Here is a 25,632-nt window from a genome sequence, read left to right as displayed (position 1 = left end):
AGAATGAAAAAGGGACAAAAAAATTCATAAGAGAAAAGATCCTAGAACTCTATCAGAAATTTAACAAGATTGACTCGTGGACTATGCAGAATTATAATTTTAAAACCACGTAAAAAACCTTTGTGATCATACAAATCTAGTTAACGAAAATCTGCGTTAACATTTTGGTGCTTTCATTGAGAGCCTTTGTGTAAAAGCTCCGAAAAAACCCTCCTTACATACAAAGAACAATCTTCTTCATGGCTGACAACACAAAGAACGTTGACACGCCACATGAAGAAACTCATCACCGTCCTGGAAAAGAGCCAATGGGCTCATGAAGGTCTTCCAACTCACAGTCTAAACGGACCACTCGCTCCAGGAAGACTCAACCTGACGGTGGCCCTAGCACTCAGACCACTCGCTCCGGAGGACCCAACCTGAGGGTGGCCCCAGCACTCCAACCACTCGTTCTAGGTTGACCCAACCAGAGTTTGGTTCCAGCACACGAACGACACGTTCGAGCAGGGCTCAACATGGAAATGGCCAGAATCCTAGAATGAGAGATGAAGGACCCAATCTTATGGGTGCTCAGCCCATGGATGAGGGTGCTTACGACCCTATGAGATACATACCTATCGTCGAAATGGAAAACTGCCATCTTAGGCGCCGCCTGGAGGAGACAAATCAGCGGAATGCTGAATTAGCGCGTGATACAGCTGCCACTAGGGCGGCACAGGGGAATAACACTCAAAATCAACCTGACCCTAGAGTGAGAAGACCACGAGGCAGACCTCGTGGCTCACGAACCAGGACACAGGAAACTGCTCAAGAAGAACAACTTGGGGAAAATGAGGTTCCCCCTGAAAATCCAAATGATCAGCCCGAACCATCTCATAGAAATGAGAATGGGAGGCAACCAAAAACTAACAAACAGGAAATTCCTCGTGGAAACAAGGAAGACCTTGGGACACAACCTGGGGAACATCGGTCACCAGCACAAAATCCCCAACGTTCTTCTTGAACCCATATGGAGAGGGCTCATACAAACCCCAGTGGGGGAAACACAATGAACCATGCCCAGGGGGAAGAACAGGGTGCGAAGAAGCAAGTGTGACCTCAGGGTGGTCAAGGACCCATAGTCGACAAACTCGAGGAGGAGAGAGTTGTCGTCGCGCTAATGACTAAGAAAGCACGAGAACCAGTAAATTTGCAAGTCACTCAACGACGAGATCCATGAGTAAGACAAGGTCCGTAAGTAGGACACAATCTGTGAGTAGAATGAGGTCTGCTAGTAATTATTCCTAACCAGATCTGCGAGAGCACTTGAATAAAAAAAAACCTGATCTTCGCCAACAACTTGGCCCAAAGCAAGAGGATTCTATCCAATTGCGAATAGACAAGTTGGAGGATAAGTTCGGGAGGTATCAAGTAGAACAATTAGGAAAAAAATCTGGATACAACTTAGACGAGGAACTCGAGCCGTACCATCCAGATATCATAATTACTCCTTTTCCCTAGGGATTTAAAAACCCTCACGTCTCATCGTATGATGGGACCACCGATCCAGTCTTGCATTTGAATAACTTCAACACAATAATGCGACCCAGTAATGTTATAAACAATTTATGTTGTATTTTGTTTCCCACCTTGCTAGTTGGAGCAGCAAGCAAGTGGTTTAACAAATTTACTCATCATTCCATTACGTCCTGGGAACATTTGTCCAAGGACTTCAAAAAACAATTCCAGGCCGCAAGGGATAGGCGACCCGAGGCGTCCTTGCTAACCAACATAAAGCAACATCCAGGCAAGATAGTTAAGGCATATTTAAGTCGTTTTAACACGCTGCTGCAAGAGTAAGAAATCTGGATGATAGTACACAACTTACTGCCCTTCAAGCGGGGATCATTACTGATCTATCCACCGCTGAGGGCAAATTGTGAGACGACTTACAGGGTCGTCTAGTGAAGAACATCACTGAGTCCAATGAGAGGGCTCAGGTGTTCGTCTGAAAAAGAAGAAGCTCGAAAAAAGAGATGAACTTGTTAAAAACTGGCTCGAGAAGCAAACCCACCAATGTTTCAACAAGTACTGTCTCAACTAGAGTTGATAACTCAGGGGCCTCTGGCTAAAAGTGAAAAGACGATTCTAAGGGGTCATCAAAGGACAAAAAGAAACAACAGAAGCATGATAAGTACGTGCCAGTTTATACTATTTATACCGAGCTTAATAAAACTCGGGAAAATATTTACCTCGTACATGAGCACAAGGTTGCCTTCAGCAAACCTGAGCACATGAGGCACGCAAGGCATAAAAGAGATCCGACCAGGTACTGCAAGTACCATAAAGACATTGGGCACACAACAGACGAGTGTCGTCAGCTAAAAGATGAGATAGAAAGCCTCATCGCGCGGGGCCACTTCATGCAATATGTGAAAAGACAGGGCAATAGACATAACCAGCCCAATTTGCCCAACAATCCGAACAACCAGGGATTACAACCTCCTCGTTTTGAAGGAGAGGACATCCTGGTTATTTCAGAAGGGCCGCATATTGCATGAGAGAGCAATAATTCCCAAAAGAGGCATGTGAAGGAAATAAAAAATAAGCAGTCGGTATTTGCTCCAGAACCTTCCAAGAAGGTAAAGCTGAAGAACCTCTAATCGTATTTTCGAGGGAAGATGAGAAGAACGTGAGATATCCTCACGTCAATCCATTGGTGATTACTATCTAGCTCGCCAATAAAAGGATAAAGAGGGTTTTGATAGATAACGGGAGTTCAATGAACATCCTTTTCAGGGAAACACTGAAAAAGATGGGGCTCGAAAAGGCCAAATTGAGGCCTTGCATGGTAAATTTATGCAACTTCACTGGTGACAGTATCGCCAATCAAGGTATAATCGAGCTCGCATTGACCAAGGGTGAGGCACCCCTATCTACCACAATTATCCAAGACTTTCTGGTTGTCGACCTACCATCGGCTTACAATATATTATTGGGTCGTCTAGCATTGATCAGACTAGGGGCAGTTAGTTTGATCAAGCATCGATCCCTGAAGTTTCAAACACTAGAGGGTGTGGGAGTGGTACGAGGCGATCAAATGCTAGCTCGTGATTGCTATCGCATAGAGCTACAACACAGAAAAGTCAGTCACCAGTTAATGATAGTCTTGGCAGAGGAAAGAGAAAAGAAGGATGAAGATCTTGATCCTTAGATTCAAGATAAAAGAAACTTACTAAAACCAATTGAATAATTGGAAGAAGTTGTTCTTGCCCAGGAAATCCCACATATTGTGTTTAGATTGGGAAGAACCTGGACGAGCAGTTGAAATAGTAGCTAATAAGTTTCTTAAGGGCGAATCAGGTTAGTTTGCCTGGAACCATGGAGGTATGATAGGGATTGACCCTAATATTATTTTCCATTATTTAAATTTCGATCTAAACTACCGAGCAAAATGGTAGAAGAGGAGACCCTTGAATTCTGAGAGGCAAGGGGCTATCAAACAGGAAGTGGATAAGTTATTGGCCAATGACTTTATACGTGAGGTGTTCTATCCCTCGTGGATAGCCAATCCTGTTCTTATCCTAAAACCTAATGGAACTTAGAGAATTTGTATTGACTTCTCTGATCTGAATAAGGTGTGCCCAAAGGATTGTTTTCAACTACCCAGGATTGACGAGTTGGTGGATGCAACTGCTGGGCACGAGCTTATGTCATACATGGATGCATATTCTAGATACAGCCAGATAAAAATGTATGTCCTGGATCAGGATCATACGAGCTTTGTAACCAACATAGGACTTTCTTGCTACAAGGTCATGCTGTTTGGGCTGAAGAATGTCGGGGAAACATATCAACAATTGGTGAATGACATGTTCGCGAATCAGATCGAACAAAACATGGAGGTTTACGTCGATGATATGTTAGTAAAATCAGTGAAAAGTGGGAGTCATACCACGGACCTCGCGGAATGCTTCCAAATATTAAAGAAGTATAATATGAAGCTAAACCCGAAAAAATGTTCCTTTAGAGTTTCCTCAGGAAACTTTTTAGGATTCATAGTCAACGCGAGGAGCATTGAAGCAAACCCTAAAAAAGTCTAGGCTTTGATAGACATGCCATCACCAACAAAGTCTAAGGAAGTACAAGCCCTAACAGGAAGGATGGCTGGACCTGATAGATTCATTTCGAAGTCAACTGATAAGTGTTTGCCATTCTTCAATGTATAGCGAGGCTACAAGAAATTGAAGTGGACAGAAGAGTGTGAGGTGGCCTTTCAAGAATATTAAAAGGCAATTGGCGACACCTCCAGTTTTGGCGAAACCAATAACTGGAGAAATGTTACTTCTCTATCTAGCTATCTCAGAAGACGCGATTAGTGTGGCTATAGTACGAGAAGAGGGAAAGCACCAACAACCTGTTTACTATGTCAGTAAAAGGTTACTGGGGCAAAGACGAGGTACCCTCGTCTTGAAAAACTTCCTTTATGCCTTATCCACGCCTCTCGCAAGTTACGGCCTTACTTCTAGGCAGACCTAATAAAAGTGTTAACTGATCAACCCCTGAGACAAGTTTTATCAAAACCAGAAGGTTCTAGAAGATTGATAAAATGGTCAATTGAACAAGGGCAGTTTGACATAACTTATCAACCTCGAACATCCATCAAGGGCCAAGCTTTGGTAGACTTCTTAATAGAAGGATAACTCTAGAAGAAAATCTGCCTATTCACCGAGACGCGGACACTTGGAAGTTATATGTGGATGGTGCATCCAACGAGCAGGGTTCGGGTGCAGAGGTAATATTAATTTCACCAGAAGGCTTTAAGTTCATTATACTTTTAGATTTGAATTCAACGCGTCAGACAATGAGGCTGAGTATGAAGCCTTGATCGCTGGCTTGAGGATAGTCGAGGCGTTGAAGGTTAAGAATCTCATATGTCATAATGACTCAAAACTAATTGTAAATCTGGTTCTCGGGGAATACCATGCTAAGGGCCTGAAAATGGCTAAGTATCTAGAGAAGGTTCAGAAGAACTTGGAAAGATTCGACAACTTTAAAATCGAGAAAATTCCAAGAGAACAAAACTCTAACGTTGATGCCTTAGTAAAACTGGCCTCCCAGAACGACTTGGATTAGTTAAAATTGGTTCCAATGGAGAGGCTAGGCGAGCCAAGTATATAGGAAAAGGAAGACGTAGAGATGATATATAGTTCACCTACATGGATGACTCCTATAATCAACTATCTACTCGATGGAAAACTTCCAACTGACAAGAATGAGGCGCGAAAACTCTTGTATTCAGTGCCTCGATACACAATAATTGAAGGCAAACTATACAAAAGAGGTTATTATATGCCTCTACTTCAGTTTGTTCTTCCTACAGAAGCAAACGAGATCATCAGAGAAATTCATGAAGGCTTTTGTGGGGATCATGTAGGTTGGCAGAGCCTATCTAAAAAGATCATTAGACAAGGATATTACTGGCCAACAATCATTAAGGACACCCATGAGTTTGTCAAAAAGTGTGATAAGTGTAAGAGATTTTCACATATACCTCGCGTACCACCAACAGAACTAAGGATGATGACCTCACCTTACCCATTTGCTATATGGGGGATTGATCTAATTGGGGCACTCCCCATAGGGCAAGGAGGACCCAAGTACGCAGTGGTAGTAGTCAATTTCTTCACTAAATGGACTGAGGTCCAGCCTCTTGTCTCCATAACCTGCAAGAAAGTCCTTGACTTTGTTGTGAAGAACATTGTTTGTAGGTTTGGAATTCCCACGAAGATAGTATCTGATAACGGAACCCAGTTTGATGGCGACTTGTTCACTGAGTTCTGCAAAAGGAACAAAATAATTAAGAGCTTCTCGTCAATATCCAAGCCTTAGGCGAATGGACAAGTGGAAGCTGTTAATAAAACCTTGAAGGATACTATCAAGAAGAAGTTAGATGCTGCCAAAGGCAGGTGGGTCGACGAACTACCTCAGGTACTTTGGGCTCACACAACTACCGAGAAGACAGCAACAGGACATACTCCCTTCTCGCTAGCATTCGGCTCGGAAGCAATGCTACCTGTTGAAGTGAACATATCGACTCATAGACGAGAGTTTTACGATCAAGAGGAAAACCAAGAACTCCTAAAATTATCCTTGGATTTGCTTGATGAAAAACGAACTGAGTCGCAAGTCACTAATGCAGCGTATCAACACCAAGTTACAAGATACTTCAACAAAAGATTCAAGAAAAGGCTATTCAATGTTGGAGACTTGGTGCTAAGGTGATTGCGAACACGACAGATGCGTCTGCAGGAGTGTTCAACCCGAACTGGGAGGGTCCATATGTAATCGAAGCAGTAGTAGGAATCGAGGTTTACAAATTGGCTCGGCTAAATGGCTCGCTAATAAAAAACTACTGGAACGTGGAACATTTACGACCCTACTACCAGTAAATTAATGATATAACTCACATTGCTGATGTAATATTTTAAACTTCAGTTATGAATAAAGCGAATCATTTCTTTTATTTAAGTAATTACAAAGTCTTACACTTTAAAATTACTTAAGGGGCCTTTATGTACGATTAACCTAAATTCATCTGGAAATACATGATCTAATGCAAACCCACAACTTTAAAAAAAAATTAAAATTTTTTGATCAAACCTTTCTGACGAGAAAGGAATCAAACAATCATAACTTTTTGATTTAAACCTATCTGACGAGAAAGGAAAATCGAAAGTTATAAATGAGATATAACTCATAACTCGCGTACAAAGCTGAATATTAATGGCTCGTACAATATAGGAAAGTATTAAATGAGACATCAAGGTGTCTTGATAAAAGTACTTAAACCTAGTGTATGGATAGATAATATAACTATTCATGTAAGCAATCAAAAATTTACAAAGTGATAAGATCATTAAAAGTATATTCAAGTTTGCCTAAGACAGATTATAACTGTTATTGCGAGGTATAATTAATAAACTGTCGGTGCACGTAGAAGATTACTAACTATTAAAATAGGAAAATCACGAGCAATGGAAAGACCAAGAGTACTTTATATCTAATCAAAATATAGTTAATTACATTGTAAATGAAAATGCAAGCAAGCACAAATATATTAAGTTCAAATGTAAAAGTACAAGGCATTTAAGATAAGAAAAAAGCTAAGTTGGTCAGTTAACTTTACAAACATATCTTTACAAAAATGCCACTAGGGGTAAACCATTAGGCCATTTTCCTAAACAAAGAATACAAGGTTCATTATAGGGGACAGGAAGGCTCGAGAAGGACCAGCTTTAAACAAAAAAAAAAACTCGACCCGGTGTACTGACTCGGTAGGATGTCCCTCTACAACCCTCGCTGCATAGACCTCATTCTCTGCATCAGAGACCTTCATTCCTCGCAGCAGAAGATCCTATTTCTTGCAGCAGAGACCTCTTTCGCTGCGGTCGAGACCTCATTCCTAACCTCGAGAAATTTATCAACACCAGTGATTGTCGGGCTCGAAGATTTCCTCGTGTAAGCTTTGGTCTTGAGCCATTTGGGTTCTTTGGTGGAATTCGAGACTTCATTAGCTCGAAACCTGGAGCCATTAAACTCAGGGACATGCGTGATCTTGAGGAAGGGAATTATGACAAATGTATCTTCAATGGTCATTTAAAAATAACTTCTTATTAAAAAGAACTTTTTAAGGGGCAATTGTTATACCTGAAATTCGGCCATCATGTCAAAGGAGGACACGTGTCAAATTAGGAAGGATATGAATTAATGAATGTAACGGTAAGTACATTTGAAAATGGAATAACTCATAAAATGCAGAATTGAAAGAGTATATTTACAACTTGCTAACTATAAGCTCTTACGCAAGATAAAGATATACAAATTGTTGCCTCGTGCATTAACAAGAAACCATACGACATTGGATGTGCAAGGCAAGGAATCAACCTCGTTATGCATGAGCAGAAGCGACAAGATTTACATTATCAACCTCGGAAAGATGTGGGAACAGCTCTAGCTCACTGCCCGAGTTATTGTTGTTATGTTTCTAGCGAGACGTCCCAGAACGATATGATTTACAATGTGTTTAATCCACGATTATCTTGAGTCGGTAAAAGCGGTCCTATCATAGCTATGTGATATTCAAATATTAACCGCATTTATTTTACGTGGTATGTAATCAAAGCCCACGATTTTAGGGGATAATGGTTGTAAGATATCAATCAACTATGTAATTAACTGCATGATTATGTAATTATAAATAGAGGCAAGTCACACTGAAAAAGGGACGAAAAAATTCATAAGAGAAAAGACCCTAGAACTTTATTAAAAATCTAATAAGATTGACTCGTTGACTATGTAGAATTTTAACTGCAAAACCACGTAAAAAAACCTTTGTGTTCATACTTTTTTCTTTACTATTTTTATTTTTCTGTGCCAGTTTATCACCATTTAGGCTCAAATCTGGTTAACGAAAATTTCCATTAACAGTAAGTACTTAACTCACTATAGGACATAAAAATTTGAAGAAGAAAGAGAGAGGTATTCGAAATCTAAGAGAGGCTCTTTATTTTTCTTAATTTTTTGACAAACTAGGCTGATATAGGCTATGAAACTATGAGCCTATCATTATCTATTTAAAAAGTTTCTTCTAGGGTAAGGATTTAAATTATATGGTATTAGAAAAGATAAAATAATAGCTATATTAAACACTTAAGTGGTCGGCCATATATGTGGGCCCCACAGATTTTAATTTTACCATTTATTTAACAACTTTTCTTTCACAAATGCCATATTTTAACTCTAATCCTATAAATCTAAAATTTATTTATTTAATAATTATAATTAATTATCAAATAAAATTGCCATTTAACTTATTTATCAATTAGACCTTACAAAGTCTCTTGATTAACATATTAACCCTAAATCCTCTCTTTCTTCTCAATTAAGCTCTTCCTAAGTAAAAATTCATAAATAAGACATAGTCTAATTTAGAATTCTAATTGGTTAACTAAAACCAATTAACTTAGTCTACAAGTCAATATTATCTCAACTAGTGCGAGGGCCATGGGCATATAAAATCAATCTCCCAATAAGTACATCCAAAATTTACCAAGTTAATCTCCTAAGTTATTAATGACTCCTGACTCCACTATATATTCAAAATTGCACTCCTGATAACATAGAACACTCTATATGTTGCAAATATATGTTATTAATTATACATTATTTCAATCCAAATAATTAAAGATCCTCTATAGATGATTTACATCTAGTAGGGATAAATTTACTGTTCTACCCCTCAATATATTTTATCCTTAAAACACTTAGCTTTCTATAAATAATATTTTAGTAAACTAATATAATCACTGAAATAAAAGCTCTTCCATTTATCTCTGTTAAGCCAAGTTCAAAGGAAATCATCATTTCACTTCTAGGTCATTATAGAAGTTATAGATTATGTATCTATGATTAGCAGTCCTACTCAATTGTACTATCATGTGCCCAAGTATTGAGCCAATCCATTTGGTAAGCTTTAATGAACAAGTCAAAGAACACAAATAATATAGTTAAGCTAGAACCTAACCATCTCAATATTAAGATCTATTGATCTAAGATCAACTAAGTGATATTGACTAAGAAAGATATAACGGTAAGTTTATGATATCTTATACAAGTTCAATATCAGTCTAGTCTGATGTATCCAATACTAGAATACTTTACTAATACCCTGGAAAGGTCATACCACTTATCCGAGTGTAGGTATACTTTATCACTGATTATCATGTCCATATAAATACAGTTTACTGATAAATCATGGAACTGAAACATTGAAGTATATAATCATAATTAATTTTCACTGTGATGACATCACTGTAATCATGAATAATTACATGTTCAGGATTTATCACAAATTATATATTAATCCATAAACATGAAAATAACATGTAAACTTATATAATTTCTAATCTTTCATTGATAGCATATAAGATTATATATTAAAATGGATTTTATTTAGGGTATAAAATCTTAACGTTAGGTGCCTTCTTGCCTTTCGGTTTAGGCTTGCCACTGTTGTTATCCTTACTGTTCCATTTCCTTTTCTTGTCTGAAGAAGAAGGAGAGCTGGATTTTACTTCAACAATATTTGATTCACCTTTCTTGGACTTATCCTTGTTAAGGTTCTTAAACATGATCAACTCGGTCAATAATTGAGTCATGTTGAACTCTAGCTTGTTCATTACATAGTTCGTGGTGAAAGCTTTGAAGCAAGGAGATAGTAACTCAAGAATCATACTCAATTGAGTCTTTTCATCAATGATAGCCTCGTGTATCCCTTCTTCATACATAAGCTCAATCATGTGTAATACATAAGTTCTAACAGGGACAACCTTCTTCATCTTATAATTCATGTAACTATGAGTAACATCATGTCTTGTTTGATTAGAATGCTGCTCAAACATGGCCTGTAGAGAATTCATTATTTGAGATGCATTTTCTATTTGTTCATGTGTCTTACACAGAACATCGTTTATTGTAAGAAGCATGAAGCATTTAGCCTTCTTGTTAGATTGAATCCAAGAGTCGTATATGTCTTAAACATTTTTAAGGGCATTGGTATAACATAATAAATATTATTTTGGAATAATTGTAAACGTGATGCATGAGTGCATACAAGTAAAACACATAAAATATTTTTTAAGTTATTCTATGATAAAACTCTTTGACAATTGATCGTCATCTTAGGATCAGTATCAAGTGTGGCAATTTCTTCTTTTTAGATTTTGAGCCCTTGGCTCGAGTGACATCTTCTTCAAGTTTGATAAAGTCATCTACTCTATCCAAAAAGTCATTTATAGTGTAGACTAACTTGAGATGAAAGTCGAACCACAAAGGACTCATCTTTTTGAGCCAGGCTGCAAGGGCCATTACCCTTACATCCTCGCTAATTATTTTTGTCTTAGCAGTTGCCTCTAAGAGCATCTCAAATGGAGATGCAAATAAGTGGTATTAAACTAAAATATAGCTAATTTAGAAAAAAGTGTGCTCCAATGGTGTGCCAAAAAAGTGATGTAAATTTAGCACATAGAAAATTTTGTGTCCAATTTGGCACAACATATACTATGATATAAAATTTACACAACAATAAGTGCACTATTTTTTTTTACGTTTATGCCATTTGTATTATTTTATTAGTATAATTAACTATAGCATTAAATTCTGAAGCATTTATATTATTTTTTTATTATCTTACATATTAAAATAATAATAAAATTGATAATAAAGTTATTAGTTTTATTCTTTTAATAACAACATTAATTAGATATTAAATTTTACATCAAAATTTTACAATTGTGCATTGGAGCACAATCCTAAAATTTGATGTAAACCAACTACAAAATTACTTTTTGTGCCAAATATAACACAATTTTTACATCTCCCATTGGAGATGGTCTAAGAACCATTGAATGTAGTCCTTGAGGGATTCATCTTCTAGCTATTTCACATTTACCAAATCATTGGGTACAATTTGGCACTGTCGAGAAGGAGCAAATTTATTACCAAAAGAATCCAAAGCTCTTCCCATGAATTGATAGATCTAGGGGGAAGTTTAAGATACCATCGCTGAGATAAACCGGTTAGTGTGGCAGGGAAAATTTTGCACCGAACGTCGTCCCTTACTCCTTCTAGATTGGTATGCACTTTGAAGTAATGAATGTGAGACAATAGGTCTTGTTTCCCAATGTACTAATGTCAGGAAGTATATTTGAACTTAGGAGGGATCGACAGAGCTTCCATTCGGTCTAAGAGCGATGAGCATCGCTCTCTATCCAATTCAAATTCTAACAAATTTGGTGTTGTGATTCCTTTTACCAAGGTCGCTACATTGTGGAAATCTATCATGTTGACACCATGCGTTGTTGTTTGTATTCTAGTCAGAAATTCTATTGCCTGAGTCAATTCTAGAAGCTCCCGCTTCCAGCAACTGTCTTCTGGTTAGGGTGTCACGTAGGTCTCCCGATCTTCCAAGTCGATCTTAAACTCCCATCAACTTGTGTCTGGTTGTTTTCTCCTGACCATGGGGTCGTGAACGCAACATTAGTGATTTTTCTAGAATGAAGCCAGGTTGGGATGATGCACTGCAAGAGCGATCATTCAGAACATTATTATAGTAACAGCATTAAATTGATTGCTCAAATTCAACTCTTCTCCATGTACCCAAGGGAAGTACTCATATTGTTGGCCACCGGGTCCATAGGCAAAGTAACAGCATAAATCACCTATCTCATCTCGAAAATACTTTCGAGTATGAAGCAAGTTGTTAGTCCTTACTTTTTAGATTTTATTTTTAGGATTTTAAGCCCTAAATAAAACTCAATGCAATATAATCAAATTTACTAATTAATAAAAGATCAAAAATCATTTTATGTTTCATGGTTCACATGATTACTTTCATAATTATATGCTTAATGTATAAATTTTATCAAATCAAGAACATATAGTTATTCATGATTATAGAGCTGTCTACACAGTAGAAAATAATCATAATTATATGTTTCAAAGTGTAGTCCAGGGATTTATCAGTGCACTGGATTTACATTGACGTAATAATCAGCGATAAAGTTTACTTACACATTGATATCTGGTATGTTCTTTCTAGGATATTGGCAAAGTATGCTAGTATCGGATGTACGAAGTATACATCAGACTGGACCAATTGTAACACCCTAGAATTAAGAAATTGATTAGCAAAACCCTAATTAGATAATTATGAATAAGTGAGGGATTATATTATTGTATAGTTCAATATATGTGAATTTAATTGATTTATAATATGTTAAGGCCCTGTTGGTGAGCCAGGGGTATTTTAGTAATTATGACCCGAGAAGGGTAAATTGATGAAATTAATTTAATTACGTGCTTAATAGAACTATATTATTATATAGTATGCATGTGTTGTCTTTTCAGGTGTGTTTTGACAGGTTGGTGCGGTATAGTCACAACCGGGTATTTCAAGCCGAACTGGGTTTGGGCCCGAAATGCAATTGGATTGAATAAATTGGCATTTTATTTGATATTTAATAATCTGAAATTTAGTTGGAATTAAATGTATATGAAATGTCATAAATACCCTTGTGTGGGTGAATAAGTGTGCATTGGCCCTAAGGGCATTTCGGTCTTTTGACCTTTAATTACTATGTTTGACAAAAATTGATTTTTGCGGAAAGTAAATGAAATTTGTGGTTGCTTCTCTCTCTCACCCGACCCCTCTCTCTCTCTCAAAACCCTCTCTTAGTTTTTCAACTTGAATTTGAGAGAAACTAGTGGTATTGAAGCTTGATTGTTGAGAAAATTGTTTTGGAAGCTTGAGGCTTGAGTGTGCAAGGATTTGAGGTAGTTTTTACAGTTTTTAACTTTGGATTCCTTGCTGAAATTATTTATGAAAAGCATGTTTTAAGTTGTTTTGTTCTTAATGTTGCATGTTCATGGTTTTGATGTGGAATTTGGTGAATTGAGTTAGAAATTGCATCATTCATGTTTGTTGAGCATGGAGTAAGACTATAGGGTGTTTTCTAGCTTGGAATCATGTGTTCTTATGGGGTTTTTGCTACTGGAAATTGTTTGATTTGTTGGAGTTGAAGCTCTTGTTTAAGATCTTGAAGTTTCTAAGCTAAGCTTGATTTTTAGGTTGTTAGTGCAATCTGATTTTTAAGTTTAATTGTGAATTTTATGCATGAAGTATGTGTTTTAAACTCTCTGTATGATGATTAAAAACCTATTTTATGATTTGAGAGTTTTGGTTATGAATTTGGTTGTTTGGATGTGATTTAAGGGCTGAAATTCGTGGTTTATTGCTTGGTTTTAGCATGCCGCGGCGCGCCCATTTCTTTCTGGGCAGATCCTTTTGCAAACTTCAAATAGCCATTACTTTGTAATTCAGACTTTGATTTGGGAGTTCTATATACCGTTGGAAAGCTCTTTTCGAGCTCTATCTGAATATTTGAATTTTAAATGCCATGTGAATATTTTATGAATGTGAAATCAGGGGTTAACCCTATTTGTGAACTCCCGAATTGTGTGACTAGGATTACCGACACCTGATCAAGAGCACTGGGGGATTCAGAATCTCTGATATTGCGGGATAATAGGTAAGGCAGTGGTTAGCATGTAGAGTATGCGCAGTGGCGCTTATATTGAAAGTGATATGTATGATTGTTTAATAACCGGGATTAGGGTTATTACCCTAATAGGAACGGTCTAATAGCCTAGGGTTATTACCCTAGTGATATATGTGTGAAAATGCCATGCCATGTTATATGTAATGAGATTCAAGGATTATGTGCTTAAGGCATAATCAGGTTGGACTCGGTAACCATAACCGAGATGAACCAATTCTAAGGCCTTAATGTATTTAGACATGTGAGAGCAACACGTAGGTCTATGCCACGTAGATATAAACAGATGTGTGAGCTCAACACATAGGTCTACGCCACGTAGACATAAATGGGCATGTGAATGCAAGATGCAAGTCTATGTCACACAGACATAAGTGAATGACATACTATTTTAAATAGCATGATGAGCTTATTATTATTGTTGTGATTTATACTGTCTTGTTGGGCTTGGCTCACGGGTGCTCTACTGTTCAGGAAAGGGTAAGGCAGTAGTTGATCAGCCATGAGTTTAGGAGCTGGGCAAAGAATGTACATGTCCGGGTCATATCAGACCAAGCGGGTTAAGGGTCTACCAGTGTTGAATTTTTGAAACTCTATTTTGCCGCTTAGGCCGGCTAACAGAAAGAGACTTGTAATAAAGTTTGTAAATATTTTTGGGATCCCAACTGTTGTAAAGTTTAAATTATTACAAGTTTTATTTTCATTCTATTTATTATAAAAGTTTAAATTCTGCGCTATTTTGATTAGTAATCCCATTTAGGGGATTAGGGTTTCATAAGTATTTTGGGTAACGTGCCTAATCATTTAGGGCGTTACACCAATATTGACATTAGGTAAGATATCATAAACTTATTGTTTTATATTTCTAAGTTAATATCACTTCGTTGATCTTAGGTCAATAGATTTTAACCCTGAGATTGTTAGGTTCTGGAATAAATGTATCATTCATGTTTTTTGACTTGTTTGTTAAAGTTGAATACTTATATCTTGAGAACATGATAGTACAATTAAGTGGACGCGTTGACTATAGATACGGAATCTATAACTTCTATAACTATTAAAAGTGAAACGATGATTTCTTCGAACTTGGCTTAACGCGATAAATGATTGAGCGCTCATTTCAGTAATTATATTAGTTTACTAAAATATAATTTACTCGTAGCTAAGTGTTTTAAGAATAAAATACATTGAAGGATAGAACGGTAAATTTGTCGCTACTCGATGTAGATCATCCATAGAGGATCTTTGATTATTTAGATTGAAATAAAGAGTAATTCAAAGTGCATCTATTTTTGGCATATAGAGTGTTCTATGTGATCAGGAGTGCAATTTCGAATCTATAGTGGAGTTAGATTGAATTAATAAGTTAGGAAATTTACTTGATAAATTTCGGATCTACTTATTGAGAGCTTGGTTATATAGGGCCATGGTCCCCACACTAACTGAGATGATATTGTTTTGTAGTCTCAATTAATTGGTTTGAATTAATCAATTAGAATTCTAAATAAGACTATGTCTTGTTTGTGATTTTTTCACTAAGCAATGGCTTATTCGAGAAGAAAAGAGGATTTAAGGTTTATTTATTAATTAAGAGACTTTGTAAGGTCTAATTAATATATAAATTAAATAGTAACTTTATTTGATAATTAATTATAATTATATAATTGACAGAATTGACATTTGTAGAGTTAGAATTAAAAGATATCGTTTGTGAAAAGAAAGATAAGTTAACTAAAATGGTAAAATTGAAACCAAATAGGCCCATATAGGGTTCGGCCATAAGGGTTCAATAAAGCCATCAATTTTATCTTTTTTATTTCATTTAATTCTAAACCTAGCCCTAGAAGTCACCTTATAAATAGAATAAGATGGCTCTTATTTTCTTAATTGATTATTAGACTCCTTTGTCAAACAATTAGAAAATATAAAGAGCTTTTATTTTCGAACTCCCTCTTCTTGTTCCTCATATTTTTGAAGCCTAAAGTGTTTGAGAGTATGCCCACACATGTCAAAGTAATACCTATCATAGTGAGGAAGACTGTGTCTAACCAAATCGACGGAGGAGAAGATCCAAGTTCAAATCTTGATAATGCTCTGCTACAGACAAGAATCAAGGGCTAGAGATCTAAATGGAAAGAGTCATTATCTTCCGTTGCCATCAATGTAAGGATTTCTTAATCTCTTATGTATTTATTTCATTATTTTAGAAAATTCATATTTAGGATGCTAGATTATAGATTATAATCAAGATATATTTTAGTAAATCTAGATCCTAGTAAAATAAGTTCTAACACTCATAACCTTCAGTGTCAAAGTAGAGTCTTCAACTTCCCCCTTCGATGTGAGTAGGAGGTCTCGTTCTCTTTGTAAGGACTCGAGGTTTGGTATTGTTAGAGGACGACGGGGAGAACCTGGTGGAGGATTTCTGTTGGTTCTCTCAGTAGTCAGTGGTCGCTCCATATCAAGTGGAGGGCCAATTGGTAGGCACGCTCGAGCTTGAGCCCTTTCAAACTCTTGCTCAAAGTTTTCTTCCCTCTGAGGAGCCTTAACACCTATTATTTGTTTCGTGCATTAAGAGTTTCCCCTATAGTACTTCTTCCCATGTGGCCAATTGGCTGACGGGGAATCTCTCCAACCAACTTTGAAATAACCCTACTGGGAGTAGTTCGACTATCGGAGTGATAAGCTTCTCTGATCGTTGAGACAAGTTAGCCATTTGTTGTTCCTACTTAACTTGTTCATTCTTAATATTCTGCTAGTTCTCCACGAACCATTATTAAATGCTCGAGGCCTAATAGCGAGCCAAAATGAGATAACTGGGTCAGATCAATAATTACTCGGTCCTTTCGAATAAAGAACAAGCGAACCATCTAGGCGAGATCCCATCTAGCACGGTTTACACCCGGAAGATAGTAAACTGCAGAAGTCATTAGCAAGTATCAAAAAGCCAAGCAAAGTTTCCAATTTACTTCCAGATCCCACGAGATCAGGAATTATCTTCTTAGAATCCCGGATAGAAGATCATATCTTGCTAAATATGTAAAAATGGTAATTGGCAATCAAGTAATAAATGTGTCTTTATTTCTCACAAAGATAGTACACGATTTTGACATTGAATCCACATCAGCATACACAAGACGCCCCATGGGTCAGGCTTCACCAAATAAGCCCAAAATTAAATATATTATTTGTAAATATCCCATTAGTAGAAAAAGGGTAATGAGGATGATCTCTCAACACTGTAAATACACAAATAACCCTACATGCAAAGGGTTAGAAATTCATTACTTATTTGCTCATGCAAAAAGAGAGAGTTCATATCTTCTTGTAAACCCTAAGGCTTTTCTAGCCTTATAGTAATAATATTAACTCGTGGACTAAGACTTGTTAATGCCCCAACCACGTTAAAATGTTGAGTGTTCAAAATCTCTTTATCTTTGAATTATTATTCTTTAGCTCTTATAAATATAAATAATCAATTTTCAAAAATCTCGGTAAACCCCGAGCATTACCAAATCGCCCCTTTTTCATACAGTGTTGGCTCTCCAAGCCAAGGATGGCATTGTCTTGAATGAGCCACCCCTTGATAAAGGCGTTTTGGTTTTCTGATATTACTTTAGAGAGGCTAGCTTTCATGTGATTGGGTAAGCGTTTAACAATTATTTTGTAGCTCACGTTGCATAGACTTATAGGCCTAAAATCTGTTACTACTGATGGCTAACCAACTTTAGGGATGAGGATGACCACTATTTTATTTAGAGCCCGACAATCTGCATTATTGTTGAGAATGTCCAGGCATATGCAGATAACATCATTGCCTATAGTTTCCTAGTGATGCTCATCAAAAAGTTTGTGTAAAACATCTTAACCAGGGGCCTTCAGGGGGCTGATTTGGGAAAAAGTTATGTCACCTCTTTAACTAAAAACTCTTTAAGTAAGATGTGATTGTGCTTAGAGCTGAGGTGATGCGAAACAAACCTTTGAAGGTGGTTGATTAAGTCAGGAGGGGCCCCTATGGAAGTAAATAAAGACTAGAAATGATCACTTGTAATCTATTCCAGGTCATCATTTGACTGTCTCCAAATGAAAGAAGAGTCAAAAAGGCCTTTAATTTCATTTTCTTCTACTTTGAAGTAGAGCAATGGTGGAAATAACGGTTGTTTCGGTGTCCATGCTTAAGAAAAATGGCTCAGCTCTTCTACTTCCAATTAATTTCATCTTTCAGCAAATGATCATTAACGGAATTTTCAATGTATCGAAGATCAACAAGGTTCTCTGTAGTAGTAGCTTTGGACATGGTAGCTAGCTTTTCTTTGAGAGCTTTTGTAGTGGCCTGAGAGTCTTTTTTCTTTTATGATTTCCAACACCCCAAGAGCTGCCCACAGTGCTGGAATTGAGTATGGAGGTCGTCTGTAGTGTGAATACCCAAGTTGTTCTCCCAGACTTCATTGACAATATTGTGGCAATCTTCCTCCTTAGCCCACACTTGTTCATAGTAGAAGTGGGAGATCCATCATGGTCGATCATGGGCAGAATGAATAGTACTTTAAGTAAGAATCAATGGACAGTGGTCCGAGCACCACCCTAGCAAGTCCTTCACTTTATTAACCTCAAAAGTATTCCCCGAGACCAAATTACTCAGCACAGGATCCAACCTCTCATAAATCAAATTAGAAGAGTAGCCATTACACTAGGTAAACTCAATTGAGAGTAGTCTCCTACTAGAAGGAGACGATTTTAGGAGTATTGTTGTTGTAGTCGTCTTCTTGATTTTCAAGTCCCATTCTAACTCCCCCAAATTTTACAATCGACAAAGAATTGTTTTCAGTAAGGATCGACAAAAGGACTTATGAGTACATAAATGACCAAGAAGACAAAGTTTACCTATCTCTGATGGGTCGTCAATGTTGACTTCCCAACCGTGCTCGTCGTGTCTGTGAAGGTTCTGAGTTAACGCCAGCAAATCATTCATGGTGGGTAGGTTGTTTGGGCAAGACTCTTGTGTAGGGTCTTCCAATGAGAGCATCCTGAGATTTAGGGATGAAAGGGAAGGGGAAGCGGGAACCCTAGTAGAGTTACTTTAATTGTTATTAGTTTTTTATATATCCATAAAAAGAAATTTTAGTTATATTTTTTATACATTTATTAATCTATTTAAAAAGTAAGTTTGTTTAGTTTTGTGGTATTGATACAAGATAATTTTTTTAAACAAAAAATGGGAGTAAAAAATTGTATATGGTAATGTAATATAAATTTAGAGAATTATTGTAGTATTAATTTCATTATAATCTATTACTAATAAGAAAAGCCCTAATTTCTGACTAGAAGAACAAACTTTATGCTTTTTCTTCCACTGAAAAATGTCAAATGCTCTTCCTTTTTCTACAATTTAAATAAAAAGAAATAAATATTAAAAAAAAAACAGCTATAAAAGCCAAAAACAAACGCTAAAAACCACCTCTGACCTTTTCTTCATTAGTCTTTCTTCTTTCTTCTCTATCTCCCTCTCTTCAGAATTGAGATCACATAACGGAAAAAATGGATACAGCATTACCTTCTTCTACGCCGGAGCTCGAACTGGATAATCTGAAGGCTCTCAAAGTTCTGGGAAAAGGAGCCATGGGAACCGTCTTCTTGGTCTACGACCGTACAGCTGACCCATCTGCCAGCTCCCCTTTCGCTGTCAAAGTAGTGGACAAATCCTCAATCCACACGAAGCTCGACGCTGACCGTCGTGCCCGTTGGGAAATCCGTGTTCTCTCACGTTTGTCTCACCCGTTTCTTCCTTCTCTAATGGGCTCCTTCGAGGCCCACGATTTCTTGGGCTGGGCTGTACCTTACTGCCCAGGCGGCGACCTCAACGTCCTCCGCTACCACCAGACCGACCGAGTCTTCTCTTACACCGTGATAAGATTCTACTTGGCCGAGATTGTCTGTGCTCTAGAATACATCCATTCCATGGGGATCGCTTACCGTGACTTGAAACCAGAGAACGTACTAATTCAGCAATCTGGTCACGTGACCCTGACGGACTTCGACCTCTCACGGAGCCTCAAACACAGAACCGTCGTAACCGTAATCTCAGCTGAAGACAGCAAGTCAACTCTCCCCCCAGAAACTCGCCGTAAACACCGGCGGAACCTCACGCGCTGGATCGCAACCGCCATTCCCGGTGATCTCGGTACTAGTACCCGTCCCAACAGCAGTAATAATAATAATACTGGATTAAAAAAAGCCAAGTCAGCACGAGTTAGCCCAGTGAGTCGACAGAAAACGAGTTTCTCTAACGGCGAACGGTCCCACTCATTTGTTGGAACGGAAGAGTACGTGTCACCCGAGGTGGTCCGTGGCGAAGGGCACGAGTTCGCGGTGGACTGGTGGGCTCTGGGGATTTTGACGTACGAGATGATGTATGGGACGACGCCGTTTAAGGGTAAGAATCGTAAAGAAACGTTTCGGAATGTTTTGATGAAACGTCCCGAGTTCATAGGGAAACCCTCCGCTTTAACGGATTTGATCGGACGGTTGTTAGAGAAGGACCCCACCAGGCGATTGGGGTACGCAAGAGGCGCCACCGAGATCAAGGAACACGAATTCTTTAGCGGGCTCAGGTGGGACCTACTAACCGACGTTTTACGACCTCCGTTTATTCCGTCCCGTGAAGAAGACGGTGAATTAAAGAAATGTTTAAAGGCTGATGCCGGTTTTGATATTCGGGAGTACTTCCAAAAATTGAGGTCACCACCGTCACCTGATTGTCAACTGTTACCGGAGTTCTGACGCACGTGTGAGAGATGGCGCACGTAACAACTTCTTACTTATCGCCCTATCCTTTTCCTTAAAACAATAATTATATACAAAATACAAATACACAATTTCTTTCTTTTTCTTCTTCTTTTCTTTTTTTTTTAAAAAAAAAACATTTGGAGCCAGTGTTGTGTACATATAAAACGGCGTTCGTTGAGATGTATTGTAAAATAATTAGATTTTTGTACAGTAGTATAACATCTTTAATCAGTCTCATTGTCCACGCTCTACATATCTGCGTGCGTTTCACGTCCTAGATTATGCTCGTGCAACGCCAGTGCAAAAATAATAATATACGTGGCTGATGATTTGAATCAATTATAAGGTTTTCCTTGGCTTCTCTTTTAATAACTTTGCATAAAAGCTATTCAAAAAAAACTTTGCATAAAAGGGAAGAAAAAGAAACGAATTTTACGCTATTTTTCTCTTTGTTTGAATAATATTATGGTAAAAATCTGATTACTGCAGCTATAATTGTTGTAGGAGTAGTTAAGGTGGGTCACAAAGAAAAAGTAATTTCTACATAATTGTTTATCACGAGAAGTCATTATAATAACATACATAGCGTTGTATATGTTCCGTGAAGGATCGTTATTTTACAATAGTTACGCTATCAAAGACATAATTAGGACCGAAAGGTAAGATACTTTAACCGAATATATATTATATATATTTATGGGAGGGTTTTAGTGTGGAGATTTTAAAAAAGTATTTGTTGGGATTTAAAATAAAATGAATCTCTTGATCTCTAAGTTTTAGAGTGTGTTTGTGTGTTTTTCTTCTTGGCCTAAGTTGAATTTTCTTGGCTTGTTTTTCTGATTCATGGCTTCTAGTAGTGGCATCGTCAAAGGTATTGAGGATAGATGGAATAACATCAATATGGAGGAGGAAGAAGACAATGAAGAGGTTCTCGATATCACTGAGGAAGATGTATCAGAGTTTGACTTTTTGATGGTGCTTAGTCGGTCGTCTACTCACAGGTAAGATCTTAGACTACAATGTCTTCCAAAATATAATAGCAGATCTCTAGAAGCCTTGTAAGGGGTTGACAGTCAAGATCCTCGAGCAAAACAGATTCTTATTCTAGTTCTATCACGAAATAGACTTCAAGCGGGTTATCGACAGTAGTCCATGGATGTATGACCGTAAACAACTTATAATCAAGCGACTACAAACAGGGGACAACCGAAAGACTATCGAACTTGAGGTCCTTGATATGTGGGTCCAGATTCACGATTTACAAGCAGGGTTCAAGACAGAGCAAGTGGTTCAAAAAGTTGGTCATTACATCGACATATTTCTTAAATAGGATCCCAACAACTTTAATGGAGTTTGGCGTGATTATCTCAGAGTTAGGGTGTCTGTTCCCCTAAATACTCTTCTGAAGAAAAGAATGAGGTTTCTAAAACCCGATGGAGTTGCTTTTTGGGCAAATTTCAAGTATGAACGTGTTCCTACTTTTTGCTTTATCTGCGGCATTATGGGCCACTCTGAGACTTTTTGTGATAACCTCTATGATACGCTTCCAGAAGCCATTATGAAATCCTATGGATTGTTCATGAAAGCACCACCAAAAGGAAGAAATTTTCTTATAGCATCTCCATGGCTCCGATAAGGTCCGACCGACGTCCCTAGCATACCAGCGACGAATCATGTTGTTTCTGATACAGTTAATGCAAACTCTGATTTCCAGCCTATAATTGATGAGAAAATAATGGAAGATATTTACCATGAATCTAGCCACGATTTACGTGACCAACATAATCAAAAAAAAGGTTCCCATGCAGTCAACCCTTGACATAAATGAGCCAGTTGTCTTTTTAAAGGAAAATAATAACAAGTTTTCCTTTGATATAGAATTATCTATTTCAGAATTGAAAAGGCGACGGGTGGGCCTAATTATAAATGGTGGGTCTGATGATATAACTGACGTGATGGACCAAGACAGTAATGATACTGAGTGTTCTGATGGGCTTTCAAAAAACAGCAAATCTACTTGGTTTGAGGGTCAAACTTGGGTTTGAAGGCGATTTTTAAGTTGATGCTTCCGAAAGGAAAGAAGGCTTGGCTCTGTTTTAGAAAATTTCAGAAGAAGCTAATCTAGTTGGTTTTTCACCAAATCATATTGATGTTGAAGTTTGTATAAGGGGCATGTCGACATGGCGCCTAACTGGCTTCTACAGTGAACCAAACAGAAGACAACAGGATCGAACATGGACTCTTCTTCATTCATTGCACAGCGAGTCGTCTCTCCCATTGTGTATCATCGGTGATTTTAATAATATTTCAACCCAATCTGACAAGAGAGGCGGGCGTCCGTACCCAACTTCTCTTATTGACGGTTTTCAGTCGGTTCTTGATAATTGCAACCTTATTGATCTTGACTTTCGCGGATACCCTTTCACCTGGGATCGTGGACGAGGCACAGACCATTGTGTAGAAATTCGCCTCGATAAAGCAACTGTCTCTCTTAGTTGGATACTCTCATCAACATTGGTTTTTCTAGTTCCGATACTCCCATCTTTTTACAATCTAATGCCCATCATAGTACTATCACTGCTCCTCATTTTCGTTATGAGAACGTGTGGTCTCGAGAGCCCATTTGTGCACAGATTGTAAAAGATTGCTGGGATATGCACAAGCACCTATCCCTCTTTATTAAAATAAAAATTTGTGCGGATAATTTGACAAAGTGGCGTTCCTCTGGTAATTTCAAGGGTCGTATTGCTACAAGTAAAAAGAAAATGGCACAACTGAAGCAGCACCATAATTTCCCTTGAATGCCGAGTTTGTTAATGAACAAAATAATTACTTTGAACTTTTAGCTCAACAAGAGATCTATTGGAAACAGAGGTCAAAGCAATTTTGGTTACACAACGGGGACAAAAACACCAAATACTTTCATGCCACTTCTAGTCCCAGAAAAAGGAACAATCAAATCTTACACTTAAAAAATTCTAATGGAGCTTGGACCGATTGGGGAAATGATCTTGACCAAGTTATCACTTCTTACTTTTCAGATTTATTCACTGCTAATTGTTCCTTGCAAAATACTGTTGTCGCTGATGTCAGATGCTCTATAACCAATGCTCAAAAGAAGAACTTTTGAAACCAGTTGCCGAAGAAGGAATTATAACTACCCTATTCCAGATGCATCCAGACAAAGCACCTGGCCCTGATGGTATGGGTCCGGGATTTTTTCAGAAACATTGGGACATTGTGAGAGCAGATTTGGTTAAGCTTGTTACCGATTTCTTTGATACCGGCTATTTTTCGCGGGAGTTGAATGAAACAAGCCTAGTTGTGATCCCTAAGAAGAAGAATTTCACCTCCATGGGTGATCTACGACCAATTGCTCTTTGTAATGTTGCTTATAAGGTGCTTTCAAAAGTTCTTGCTAACCGTATGAGAAGCCTTAGAGACCTTGTTATTTCTGACACCCAAAGCGCTTTCATTCCTGGACGTCTCATTTCAGATAATGTTATGATGCCGTTTGAAGTGATGCATTATCTTAAGAGGAAGACTAAAGGCAAAAAAGGTTTTATGGCTCTCAAGCTAGATATGAGTAAGGCCTATGACCTTGTGGAGTGGGATTATCTTCGGCTCGTTATGGCTCGTATGGGTTTCGTTGAGAGGTGGATTAATCTAATTATGGCATGTGTCTCTTTGGTCAATTATACTGTTATTCATGGAAGCCATACTATGGGTCCAATCATTCCTTCGAGAGGTTGGCAGGGTGACCCTCTTTCGACATATCTTTTCATCATCTGTGCCGAAGGTCTTTCTTCACTTATCAAGAAGTTTGAATCTCAACGACTTTTACAAGGATGCAAGGTGGCTCATGGGGCACCACCTATCACTCATATGTTCTTTGCAGACGATAGCTATTTGTTTTGTCAATCAACTACTAGTGATGTCGGCAGTGTCTCAAACTTGCTCAATCAATTTGAAACTGCATATGGACAAAAAGTGAACTTTTTGAAGTCTACTGTGTCCTTCAATCCTAATACGTGTCTTGCAACTTGTGTCCAGATTTGTGATATTCTCCATATGCCTGAAGCCTCTGAAGGAAGGCTCTATCTGGGACTTCCGAACATTATTGGGAGAAACAAAAATGCTGTACTAGGATTTCTGAAGACCAAGGTAATTGCAAGAATTAATAGTTGGGATGGAAAACTTCTTTCTCATGCCGACAAAGAAATTCTCTTGAAAATTGTTGTTCAATCGCTCCCCACATATGCTATGAGTGTTTTCCTCCTTCCACTTGGTACATGTAATGAAATTGAAAAACTTATGGCCCGATTTTGGTGGAAGTCATCTTCTAGTAAAGGGAAAGAAATTATTTGGAGGTCTTAGGATCGTATGGTTGCCCATAAATATGATGGTGGCATTGGTTTTCGGCACTTGCATGATTTCAACATTGCCATGCTTGCTAAACAAGGTTGGCATCTACTTTGCAATCGAGATACTCTTGTTGGAAAAGTCTATAAAGCTAGATACTTTCCCCACTCTGATTTCTTGTCAGTATAGCTAGGAAGTAACCTAAGCTTTGTCTGGAGAGGTATTTGGACTACCCAATCTCTACTCCATTTGGGTGTCAGAGGAATAATCAGATCAGGGGACACAGTAAGCTATTGGGTTTTATGCCCTAAATAAAACTCTTTACAAT

General features: G+C 37.8%; 1 protein-coding gene across 1 annotated transcript; it reads left to right on the top strand.

The window, feature by feature from the left end:
- Window positions 1–19,380: 19,380 nt before the first annotated feature.
- Window positions 19,381–21,173, top strand: LOC115718574 (serine/threonine-protein kinase UCNL). The gene has a single exon (XM_030647384.2). The coding sequence runs from the start codon at window positions 19,695–19,697 to the stop codon at window positions 20,934–20,936; it is 1,242 nt and encodes a 413-aa protein (XP_030503244.1). The 5' UTR covers window positions 19,381–19,694; the 3' UTR covers window positions 20,937–21,173.
- Window positions 21,174–25,632: the final 4,459 nt, after the last annotated feature.

Source organism: Cannabis sativa, chromosome 2, assembly GCF_029168945.1.
Source record: "Cannabis sativa cultivar Pink pepper isolate KNU-18-1 chromosome 2, ASM2916894v1, whole genome shotgun sequence".
Lineage (NCBI taxonomy): Eukaryota > Viridiplantae > Streptophyta > Magnoliopsida > Rosales > Cannabaceae > Cannabis > Cannabis sativa.
The sequence above is the reverse complement of the archived record's forward strand: the minus strand, read 5'-3'. Positions and strand labels throughout refer to the sequence as shown.